The following is a 12,658-nucleotide window of genomic DNA, read 5'->3' as shown; positions in this document are numbered from 1 at the left end:
CTCAATAGCAAGAACGTCCTTCCTCAGATTAGACCAAAACTGAACACAATATTCCAGGTGAGTCCTCACCTAGGCCTTGTACAATTGCAGTAAGACCTCCCTGCTCCTATACTCAAATCCCCTAGCTCTGAAGGCCAACATGCCATTTGCCTTCTTCACTGCTGCTGCTGCACCTGCATGCCAACTTTCAATGACTGATGTACCATGACACCCAGGTCTCGTTGCACCTCCCGTTTTCCTAACCTGCCACCATTCAGATAATACTCTGCCCTCGTGTTTCTGTCACCAAAGTGGATAACCTCACATTTATCCACATTATACTGCATCTGCCATGCATTTGCCCACTTACCCAACCTGTCCAAATCACCCTGCAGCCTCTTAGCGTCTTCCTCACAGCTCACACCGCCACCCAGTTTCGTGTCATTTGCAAACTTGGAGATATTACACTCAATTCCTTCATCCAAATCATTAATGTATAATGTAAAGAGCTGGGGTCCCAGCATTGAGCCCTGCGGCACTCCACTAGACACTGCTTGCCGTTCCGAAAAGGACCCATTTATCCTGACTCTCTGCTTCCTGTCTGCCAACCAATTCTCTATCCACACCAGTACGTTATCCCCAATACCATGTGCTTTGATTTTGCATGCCAATCTCTTATGTGGAGACTTGTCAAATGCCTTTTGAAAGTCCAAATACACCACATCCACTGGTTGTCCCTTGTCTACTCTACTCGTTACATCCTCAAAATTTTTTAGAAGATTTGTCGAGCATGCTTTCACAAATCCATGCTGACTTGGACTGATCCTGTAACTGCTCTCCAAATGCGCTGTTATTTTATCCTTAATAATTGATTCCAACATTTTCCCCACTATTGATGTCAGACTAACTGGTCTATAATTACCCGTTTCCCCTCTAAAAAGGGGTGTTACATTTGCAACCCTCCAGTCCATAGGAACTGATCAGACAATCAGGCCCTGGGGATTTATCGGCCTTCAATCCCATCAATTTCCCCAACACAATTTCCCTCCTAATAAGGATATCCTTCAGTTCCTCCTTCTCACTCGACCCACTGTCCCCGAGTACATCTGGAAGGTTATTTGTGTCTTCCTTCGTGAAGACAGAACCAAAGTATTTGTTCAATTGGTCTGCCATTTCTTTGTTCCCCATTATTAATTCACCTGAGTCTGACTGCAAGGGACCTACGTTTGTCTTCACTAATCTTTTTCTCCTCTCATATCTATAGAAGCTTTTGCAATCAGTTTTTATGTTCACGACAAGCTTCCTCTCATACTCTATTTTCCCCCTCCTAATTAAATCCTTTGTCCTCCTCTGCTGAATTCTAAATTTCTCCCAGTCCTCAGGTTTGCTGCTTTCTCTGGCCAATTTATATGCCTCTTCCTTGGATCTTGCACTATCCTTAATTTCCCTTGTTAGCCATGGTTGAGCCATCTTCCCTGTTTTATTTTTACTCCAGACAGGGATGTACAACTGTTATCTGAATGGTGACAGATTAGGAAAAGGGGAGGTGCAAAGAGACCTGGGTGTCCTGGTACATCATTGAAGGTTGGCATGCAGCTGCAGCAGGCGGTGAAGAAGGCAAATAGTATGTTGGCCTTCATAGCTAGGGGATTTGAGTACAGGAGCAGGGAGGTCTTACTGCAGTTGTACAGGGCCTTGGTGAGGCCACACCTGGAATATTGTGTTCAGTTTTGGTCTCCCAATCTGAGGAAGGACGTTCTTGCTATTGAGGGAGTACAGCGAAGGTTCACCAGACTGATTCCATGGATGGCAGGACTGACATATGAGGAGGGACTGGATCAACTGGGCTTGTAGCCACTGGAGTTTCGAAGAATGAGGGGGAATCTCATAGAAACATATAAAATTCTGATGGGATTGGACAGGTTTGAGGCAGGAAGAATGTTCCCGTTGCTGGGAAGTTCCAGAACCAGGGGTCACAGTCTAAGAATAAGGGGTAAGCCATTTAGGACCAAGATGAGGAGAAACTTCTTCACTCAGAGTGTTTAACCTGTGGAATTTTCTACCGCACAGAGTTGTTGAGGCCAGTTTGTTAGATATATTCAAAAGGAAATTAAATATGGCCCTTACGGCCAAAGGGATCAAGGGGTATGGAGTGAAAGCAGGAAAGGGGTACTGAGGTTGAATGATCAGCCACGATCTTATTGAATGGCGGTGCGGGCTCGAAGGGCCGAATGGCCTGCTCCTGCACCTAATTTTTATGTTTCTACACGCACTATAATCACAGGTTTTTTTTAAAAAACATAATTAAGTGCGAGATATTTTTTGATTACCTCATCAAGCCAATTATTTCCTGACTGTTTAGTCTATGGATAAATCCATTTCTATAAAGCATATGAAACATCTTTCATCCAGGTGCCTTTTTTGAATTTTTGAGAATACAGTTTGGTTAAAACAACCGTTGAAATTATTATTTTTAAATGCTTTCTGTAGATAAATGGTCAAATAATGTTGCAATGTGACAGACACATCTCAGCAAAAAGGAAGAGGATTGCATTGGTTCTATCTGAGGACCAATACAGTACAGATTAAGAGATTATGGCTCCCTAATTATGACTATACTGAAGTCAACCCAATAATGGTTTAAGTCAGCTATCAGTTAGTAAGGTGCAATATTTACTTGAAACACATTTGATCCAGTTCAGATTATATATATATATTTTTTTTTTTTTTTAAAAGTGCCAGTATTTTTAGGAATAAAAGGCAATCAGGTTCAATAAGTCAATCCACTTTTTGACAGATAATACAATGTACATCCTTCAATCATTTGCTGAACTCGACTGTTCTTTACCTTTCACAATGCATGGTTTCTAAATGTTTACTTACTATATCATATGAAATCAAGCAGCTCTGAAAATGAAAACAAATCTAATCATACCTGTCTAAAAATCTATTATGAGATGACATTTCAGCATGAAATTCAAGCTACAGCAAAGAAGATATTTTACCTCGTCTCAGCATGTGTTCCCCTTGCAGTAGCTGAACTATAGCAGTCTGAGTGGCTGGCACAATAACAATACTGCCATCTTCACGGCCACATACCAAACGTCCATGAGAGGGAATATAAACGCTGGCTGTCACTTTCAAAGGCTCCTCACTGCCAGGAAGTGCACTCAGCTGGTCTATAATTCCAGCAGGCCTTGGAATGAGATGATCAAATGTATCTTGCAAGCATGAAGAAGTGGTGACTTTCAACTCTGTGAAGGCAATTTGCAATGCAATACATAATACATAAGGCACAGTAAATTTGGTGTCCTAGATAGGAGGGGATTTTCACTTTATTAACCTCTTCAACAGCTGCATTTTTGTCACAACAAACTCAGATTAAATAAACCTACATTTACGGAAGAGACAAAAATAATCGCAGTTGTGAAAATCTGTGCTGAATTTAGAGAATTATATGTAGCCATAAATTCATTTCAGCCTCATTGTTGAGATGTACATTCTATGATAGTAATTTTTAAAAAGCCAGTAAAAATATTTTAGAAATAAGTTTGAATTTTTATTTTGTGAATTTTGAACAGTAAAAGTTCACGTTATGTTGGTACTTAATCAGGGGCAGAAAACTGTGTGCACAACTTCCAGTAATTGAATCCAATTCCTGAATTATTCTTCTCTTCTTCCACTACTCATTTTAACTGTTAGCCATATTTAACCCTGGGATACCACAAAAGACAACACATTTTGACAACAAAACGAAACCCAAAATACGGCAGACGCTGGAAATCGGAAATAAAAACAGATCATGCTGGAAGCACTCGGCAGATCAGCCAGAACCTGCGGAGTGAGGAAGGCAGAGTTAACGTTGCAAGTCGATTCAAAAGGTGAAACATTAAACCCTACCTCTTCCTCTCTCCACAGATGCTGCCTGACCTGCTGAGTGGTTCCAGCATTTTCGGTTTTTAATTTCATTTTGGCAGCATCCTCTACCCTAATGCATGAACAAGTTTTCATGTCAAACAACTGAAGTGAAATACCTGCTGTCACATTCAAAAAGGTGTGTAAAGATCAGTAATGCAACCAGATTTTTGTGATACAACCAGGTCGAGGACACGCTTCTTCGTGATACTCCCTTCTGAATGAAGAGTTACTCTCTTTGGTCAGATGCATGACTTGGACAAAATGCAGGACAAGGTTGGAAGCGAAAATTATGTAGCAAGAAGTCTGGCACAATCGCAGTGCCTACTAGCAGTTGATTAGAAGCAAAAGGGCATAAACATGTACCAGTCAACAAAGGAGTCCTCGACCACATTATGCACCTAAAAGCCAAGCTGTCAATTCAATTGAAACTTATTTTTCTGGTGACCACCAAGATGAAGAATCTCACAATCCAACAGGAAAGAGTACATTATCCAATCATTTTCACAGCACATAAATTTTGGAATGTTTTGTTCCCCACACCAATAGTGTCCGGACACCATTGAATATTTAAGCGTTAAATGGTTTTTGTTCTAATATTTTTGTAAAATTATTTTGAGGACAGCCACATAAGCAAAAATGTAAGAGGAACAAACCTGAAGGACTAAATCCCAATCATGTGTAACTGGGCATAAACAAGCTATTTAGCTATCTGAAGATTTCTCTGCACATCTCTCATCATGAATTAAGGTTGCTGAAAGACTGATTCTCCTATGATTTCCCAAACTTAAATTTCAGAACTGACATGTCTACTAAGGCTATCCAAACTGAGACTTAGGTTGTTTAGGTACATTTAGGGTTATATAATCACCAAGTAGGATTGAGACAGTAACCAGCATGGTACAAAAGATTGCTGTACTATACTTGAGCATTGTACATCTTCCTGGACAAAGACAAGTATGTGAATTAATAAGTACTCGGTGCAAGTATCTTACCTTGCACAGTACCTCTCTGAGGCAAGTCATCTGTTTCAGGAATACACCATATCAAGAGTCTCCCTGATGAATCTCCCTGAATCAGCAGTTTATGGAAGGGTTCTCTACGACCATAGAAGAATCGTGTGACAGGTGGGCAGATGAGAAGCTGCAATATTACAAAACAAGGAGGACAGTTCCATTCAGCACAGTTAGTTGAACAGTTAGTTTCCACCACACTCATTACTTATAAAGCTCAATCACCAGATATAGAAAAATGAAAAGTAAGCAAAGATTTGCACAGCCAGGAGGTGATCTATGTCTCGTGAAGTAAATGTGAAAAGCTCTGTAAAGGACTCAATATATCAGTTTTAAAAATGTTAAATTAGAATACACTTCAGAAGCTGCAGAACCAAACTGTGCAGTAGCTAGTTCTAGTTGTTACTTAACATGACTATAGCAAAATAAATATTTTTTAAACAACGGTTTTTCTGCACTTTTATTTGAGAAAATAACGTCCTCGGATTCCCCCGCCACCTCCAAAATCTACTGAACTACAGACTTCTGCCCACTATATAGAAATAAAGAAATGAAGAAAGACTTGAAAACTCATTAGAACAAAGCAAATAAGGGAGCAATATGATAGAAGTGTTTAAAATTATGAAAGGATGGGCAAGTCGATAGAAGCTGATTATTTGCGGGGTCAAGAACAAAAGGCCATAGACATAAAATTTAATGTAAAAGATTTAGAACGGAGGATAGAAGAAACGTCTTTACACAGACTTTTAAGGTTCTGCAATTCACTCCCAGGGTTAGTCGTTGAGGCAGAAACGATGCCAAGATTCAAGATTACATTGGATAAGTGGATGAATGAAGAGTGTTGAAGGGTTTTGAGAACACGGTGAGTAAATATGATTAGAACAAGTGTCTCACGTGGCGAGCAAATGCCAACATGGACAGGTTGGACCACATGGCCTGTCTCTGCATTGTAACTTCTATGCAGTTACATAGAGTGAGGTTTTTAGCTTCCTTAGAATTTTTAAAATGTGGCTTTCACCAGACAGACACAGTATTTTTGAATTAATTCTTAGTATAAAATAGTTTAAATGATATCGTGGGATTTTTCTTCTTGCTTAATAAACTTTAAAATATGTAACTTTCAATATCTGTGGTATAAATTCAGACCTATTAAAATTCAACAGTAAAATAATTGTATTAAGAAAGATGTTGCAATAAAGTTTTTTTTATAACTTTTGATAAGATTCTTGGGTATCTGGGGTGGCATGTTGGTGTTTTCACACACATGTCCAAATAGTGCCGGGTGAATGCTTGCTTTCTACAGAGTTAAAATGTCTAACACAATGAAGTTACCACTGACCTTTGGAGGAAACATTATAAAATGCAATGGCAAGTCAATAGGCCCAAGTTTGCCCCCAGGGTTAGAACGGCACATCTCCGTGTGGTTCATTGACTTTTTAAGAACAGAAACAGCACCTATTATTTACCTTGGTATTCTCCCCTCCGTCTGTTCGATCCGGACCCTTGGCGCAGCGCAGCAGAATGCGTGGAGAGCGAAGCCAGGTCCAGGCGCTGAAAACAGTGCCGGGACCTCTGCATATGCGCACGAGTGTGCGCGCGCATGTGCAGTAGTCCCGAGGCTGTGTGGGAGGGGCCCGAAGCTCGAATGGGCTGCAAGGGAGAAGATCGGACTCGGCCCTCCCTCCCTCCCTCCCTCCCTCCCGTTTAGCTCCCGCTTCTCCATCCCCCCCCTCCCTTCAGTTTCCGCGTCCCCCCCCTCCCTTCCTCCGGTTTCGTTCCCGCCCCCCCCCCACTTCCTCCTTACCGTTTAGCTCCTGCTCACCCCCCCAACCTCTCTCTTTCCCCCCCCCCTCTCTCTTCCTCTCTCCTTCCGCACCCCCCCCCCCCCACCACGTCATCAGCGGCGGGGTCCGCCCGCCCTCTTGCTGGGGGCGGGGCCCGCCCGAAGTCTTCGGCGGCCCGGCACGGCTTCTATGTCCTTGGCGGGGCCCACCCCTGCCCGACGTCTTCGGCGCGGCCCGTTCAGATCCCTCTCCCCTTCCCCCCCCCCCCCGCCCACACTCCCTCCCCTCTCCCTTCCCCCCTCCCCTCCCCCCCTCGCTGTCAGAAACACAGAACACAGAGAGACACTGGCAGAGAGAGAGAGACACACTGACAGAGCGAGAGAGACATACTGACAGAGAGCGAGACAGAGAGAGACACACATGTGGGGGGCCTGTCCCAGCACGCTGTTGGAGGGCTCCCGGTGCTGCAGTCCGTGAGTAGAAACTTAATTTTTTATTTATTGATTGATTTATTATTATTTTATTGGTTGATTTATTGATTTATTTATCATTTATTATTGATGATGGCTCTTTATTTGTAAAAGTGAAGTGTTTAATGTTTGTAAACCCCCCCACCCCATCTCTCATTCTCTACGCCTGATTTATAAGTGTAGGCAAGGTTTTTCTGAGCGTACAAAAATCTACACTTACTCCATTCTAAGTTAGTTTGGACTAAGTTTTCGCTGCCTAAACTTGCAAAACAGGTGTAAGTGGCTGGACACGCCCCCTTTTGGAAAAAAATCTGTTCTACAATTAAACTATTCTAACTCACTAGAACGGGAACAAACTAAATGCCGAGAATTGCAATTTCTAAGATGCTCCATTCTAAACTAGTTGCTCCAAAAAAAATAGGAGCAACTTAGGCCAAAACTTGAGCCCACTGTTGCTGAATACTGTGTGGAAAAGACCACTCCCTCCATTATCCTTTCCAATTTAACACTGATGTCTAAACAAGACTTAATTTACTCAATCCTTTAAATATAGGTCATGGGAACCTAGATGAGTTGAACAGGTGATAGATAGCATAGCAAAGTGCTTGGAATATAGCAATAAATAAACCAAGTAATTAAGTACAAAGAGGCGAAATCCAGGAAAGAGACTTCACTCCTGGGGTTTAGCAATTCCGACTTGAAGGGGACATTAGTACAGCATTATCCTGTGGTGCAATTTTGAAATCCTAGAAATTGAAACAAATTGTTACTTTGCACCAAGATTAGTTACACAAAATCAGCTCCATGTGCACAAAATACAGGTTAAAGAACATTGAAAAAAATTCTCAGCTCTATAATGGTCCACAAACCCATAAGCATTTTGAAAAAAAATACAACAGAGCTAAAAAAGCAGGGTATAAATTCACCAGAAATAGCCACGAATGCAAGCAGCAGCAAACCTACAATTCAGCTATGAACTTTTTAACCTATAGAAACATCTTCAGACAACCTTGCTAATATATACACAATGACCTATTGATCACTAGGATTGTCGTAAAAAGGCTTCAAGACAAACAGCTGGTATGTTTCTAACACATCAGAGATTTTGTATTTTAAAACAATTCACAATTAGGAAAAAATCTGTTGTTTTCTATTTGTCACAGAATATTTAATCACAACATGCTTCACGTACAAATAATGGCCCCAAGTTTCCACACGCGGCAAAACGGGCGCCCAGCTCCGAAAACGGCGCCTGAAAAAAAACGCGCTATTCTCGAGCGCTTTGCAGCTCGATGTCTGCTTGGCGCGGCGCACAGGGGGCGGAGCCTATCATTCGCGCCGATTTTGTAAGTAGGAGGGGGCGGGTACAATTTAAATGAGTTTTTTTCGTGCCGGCAACCCTGCGCGTTGGAGCGTTCGCGCATGGGCAGTGTGAAGGAAACATTGGCACTCAGCCATTTTAAAAAGTGCTGCAGAAAAAGTGAAAATTTGTTTATTGAACCCTTGCAAAGGCTTGTATTTTAATTTTCTTGATATTTCTGTGTGAGGGTGAGGGAGTGCATTCTGTAATTAAAGATAGACTGTGATAAACGGGACACATGCACTTGTTTGAGACTATTCAAATTCTTTGCAGCTGTTCAATTTTTAACTTTTTAATAAAACCACATTGCCCTTCCATGATCAAGATACAAGAACAATGGAAACAGTGCGGCAAATATTCACTCATTATGAGGAATGATGGGTTACAGTTACTAAGACAGACGAGAAGTTAAGAGTTTTTTCTCAAGCTGAGAAAGTTATGGGGAACTTGACACACATCTTCAAGATTATGAAGAGTCAAAAAAAAGTAAATAGTGATTGTTTCCACCAGCTGATGATACAGCAATGCATGGGTACAACTTTAAAACAACAAAAGGAATTAAATAGGTGAGGAAGAAATGTCTTTATGGAGGGTGGTTAGAATGTGGAATTCTCTGCCACAAATCATCGTTAAAGCAGAGTCCATAAATTATTTTTCTAAAGTGTTAGATAGTTGCTTGGAAATAGGGCCATTAATGAGCTTGAGGACTGTGCAGGACAGGCATGCTAAATAAGGTTGGTGAACTGCAGACGCAAATAGCAATATGGAAATATCATCATCATTGGCAGTCCTTCGATGGCAGTCCTGATGTTGTGGCAACAGCGGAGACCTGGCTCAAAAAAGGGCAGGAATAGGTACCAAATATTCCTGGATGTAAGGTATTCAGGAAAGATAGGGAAGTAAAGAAAAGAAGGTGGGGTGGCAGTATTAATTAAGGACAATGTTATAGTGCTGGAGAGAGAGGATGTCTTGGAGGGGTCAAGGACAGAATCGTTTTGATAGGAGTTCAGAAACAATAGAGGTACCATTACACGACTAAGTGTATTCTATAAGCCACCAACTAGTGAGAAGGATATAGAGGAGTGGATATAGAGGAGTAAATTTATCGGGAAATTACTGAGAGGTGCAAGAACTATAGTGATAATGGGGGACTTCAACTATCCTAACATAGACTGGGATAGTAATAGTGTAAAGGACAGAGAGGGGAACAATTTCCGAGGTGTGTTCAGGAGAACTTTCTTGATCATTACGTTTCCGGCCCAATGAGGAAGGAGGCATTGCTGGATCTGGTTCTGGGGAATAAGGTGGGTGAAGTGGAGCAAGTGTCAGTAAGGGAACATTGAGGTAACAGTGTCATACCAATTAGATTAGCTATGGTAAAGGACATGGAGCAAACTAGAGTAAAAATACTTAATTCGAGGAAGGCCAATTTCAATGGGTTGAGAATGGACCTGGCCCAGGTAAATTGGAATCAAAGATTGGCAGGCAAAACCGTGATTGAACAATGGGCTGCCTTTTAAGGAAATGGTTTGGGTACAGTTGAGTTACATTCCAACAAGGGAAAAGGTAGGGCAACAAAATTCAGAGCTCCCTTGATGACAAAAGAGATAGAGAGTAAGATGAAGCAGAAAAAGAGGGGTGTATGATAGATGTCAGGTTGAGAATACAAGTGAGAACCAGGCTGAATAGGAGGTGAAAACAGAAATAAGAGGGGCAGAGTATGAGAATATATTGGCAACTGACATTAAAGGGAATCCAAAGGTCTTCTATAGGCATATAAATTATAAATGGATAGTAAGAGGATTTGCAACTAAATAGATGACTTATACCTGGAGGCAGAGGGCATGGCTGAGGTAATAAATGAGTACTTTGCATCTGTCTTTCCCAAAGAAGAAGATGCTGCCAAAGTCAGTGTGAAAGAGGAGGTAGTTGAGATACTGGATGCGATAAAAATGAATAAAGAGGAGGTATTGGAAAGGCTGGCTGTACTTAAAGTAGATAAGTCACCAGGAATAGATGGGATGCATCCTAGGATGCTGAAGGAAGAAAAGGTAGAAATTTTGGAGGGACTGGCCATAATATTCCAATCCTCCTTGATTATGGGGGTGGTGCCAGAGGACTGGAGAATTGCAAATGTTACACTCTTGTTTAAAAAAGGTGCAAGAATAAACCCAGCAACTATATATGCCAGTCAGTTTAACCTCGGTAATGGGGAAGTTTTTCAAAATGATAATTCGGGACAACATTAACAGTCACCTGGACAAGTGTGGATTAATTAAGTCAAACCAGCATGGATTTGTTATCGGCAAATCGTGTTTAACTAATTGTTTGAGATTTTTGATGAGGTAACAGAGAAAGTTGATGAGGGCAATGCAGTTGATGTGGTGTAAATAGACTTCCAAAAGGCGTTTGATAAAGTGCCACATAATAGACTTACCAGCAAAGTTGAAGCTCATGGAATAAATGTGACAGTGGCAGCATGGATACAAAATTAGCTAAGTGACAGGAAACAAGGAGTAGTGGTGAACGGTTGTTTTTCGGACTGGAGGAAGATACACAGTGGTATTCCCTCGGGGTCGGTACTAGGACCACTGCTTTTCTTGATATATATTAATGACTTGGACTTCAGTGTACAGGGCACAATTTCAAAATTTTCAGATGACACAAAACTTAGAAGTATAGTGAACAGTGAGGAGGATAGTGATAGATTTCAAGAGGACATAAACAGGCTGGTGGGATGGGTGGACACGTGATAGATGAAATTTAATGCAGAAAAGTGCAACGTGATGAAATTTAATGCAGAGAAATGGTAGGAAGAACGAGTAGAGGCAATATAAACTAAAGGGTACAATTCCAAAGGGGGCACAGGAACAGAGAGACCTGGGGGTATATGTGCACAAATCATTGAAGGTGGCAGGGCAGGTTGCGAAAGCGGTTAGCAAAGTATAGGCAATCCTGGGCTTTATAAATAGAGACAGAGTACAAAAGCAAGGAAGTTATGATGAACCTTTATAAAACAGCTGGAGACTGGTTCAATTGTAGCTTTCAAAAGGGAATTGGATATGTACATCAAGGAAAAAAATGTGCAGGATTACGGGGAAAGGGCGAGTGAGTGCGATTAGCTGAAGTGCTCTTGCAGACAGCTGGCACGGGCTGGATGGGCCGAATGGCCTCCTACTGTGCTGTAACCATTCTATGATTAGATTAGGTGGCTTATGTGGAGAAAAACACACAGCAGAATTGATGGGTTGAATTAACCATTTTTGGAATGAAACATTCTATGGTTCCACAACTTTATTCACTATACACCTCATTAACACTTAACAGTACAGGGCCTAAATTTGATAGCCCCAAATTTGATAGCCCCAAAAGCGGGCGCGGGGATCGCAATTCGCGATGACCCCACATCCATTCAATGTGATGCAGGCAGCACAACAACTTCGTGCTGCCCGCTGATTTCCATGATTGTAGCATGCAGCCAGGTTGGACGCATCAATAGCTTGAAGTTCCCCTCCAAGTCACACACCATCCTGACGTGGAAATATATCACTGTTCCTTTATCGTCGCTGGGTCAAAATCCTGGAACTCTCCACCGAACACTGTGGGAGTTCCTTCACCACATGGACGACAGCAGTTCAAAAAGACAGCTCACCATCACCTTCTCAGGACAATTAGGGATGGGCAATAATTGCTGGCCTTGCCAATGACGTCCGCATCCCAGGAACGAGTATGTAAAAAAAAAAAGGTCCTCCCATCAGCACTATTAAAAGGGATCGTTAACTAATTACAGGTTAGTTACAGGTTGATTTCGTCTGGCTGTTGGTTCGATTCTACAAGTGTTTGGTGCTTTCTATAGTTATTTCAAGTTGCAGAAGTCTACAGGGAGAGGTGTTGAACATGATGAAGGACTTTTTCATGACTTCTTCTGCCCAAACGACTTGCTGACAGACATGGTGCACGAGTTGGAATTCCTGTTGAAATACCGCAAGACTCAGAGAATGAACAGAGGGAACGCAGAGCAAGTCAAGCTGCTGGAAGAGGGAGAGGGGGAGAAAAAACGGGCGCTAAGGATCTGAATGTTGCACCCTATCAATCGTATTAACAGAGCACATTTAAAAAAATGTCTGTGTTTCCATT

General features: G+C 41.8%; 1 protein-coding gene across 6 annotated transcripts in view; it reads right to left on the bottom strand.

Annotated features, from left to right (window-relative positions):
- LOC139239069 (WD repeat-containing protein 7) overlaps window positions 1-12,658 on the bottom strand; it is a 1,036,818-nt gene that overhangs the window by 858,514 nt on the left and 165,646 nt on the right. For all 6 annotated transcript variants that reach the window (XM_070867593.1, XM_070867585.1, XM_070867609.1 and 3 more), the window contains 2 exons: window positions 4,890-5,037; window positions 2,985-3,233 (listed from right to left, as the gene is read on the bottom strand). In XM_070867593.1, coding sequence (XP_070723694.1) covers window positions 2,985-3,233; window positions 4,890-5,037 — 397 coding nt within the window. The remainder of the gene's footprint in view (window positions 1-2,984; window positions 3,234-4,889; window positions 5,038-12,658) is intronic.

Source organism: Pristiophorus japonicus, chromosome 2, assembly GCF_044704955.1.
Source record: "Pristiophorus japonicus isolate sPriJap1 chromosome 2, sPriJap1.hap1, whole genome shotgun sequence".
Classification (NCBI taxonomy): domain Eukaryota; kingdom Metazoa; phylum Chordata; class Chondrichthyes; family Pristiophoridae; genus Pristiophorus; species Pristiophorus japonicus.
The sequence above is the reverse complement of the archived record's forward strand: the minus strand, read 5'-3'. Positions and strand labels throughout refer to the sequence as shown.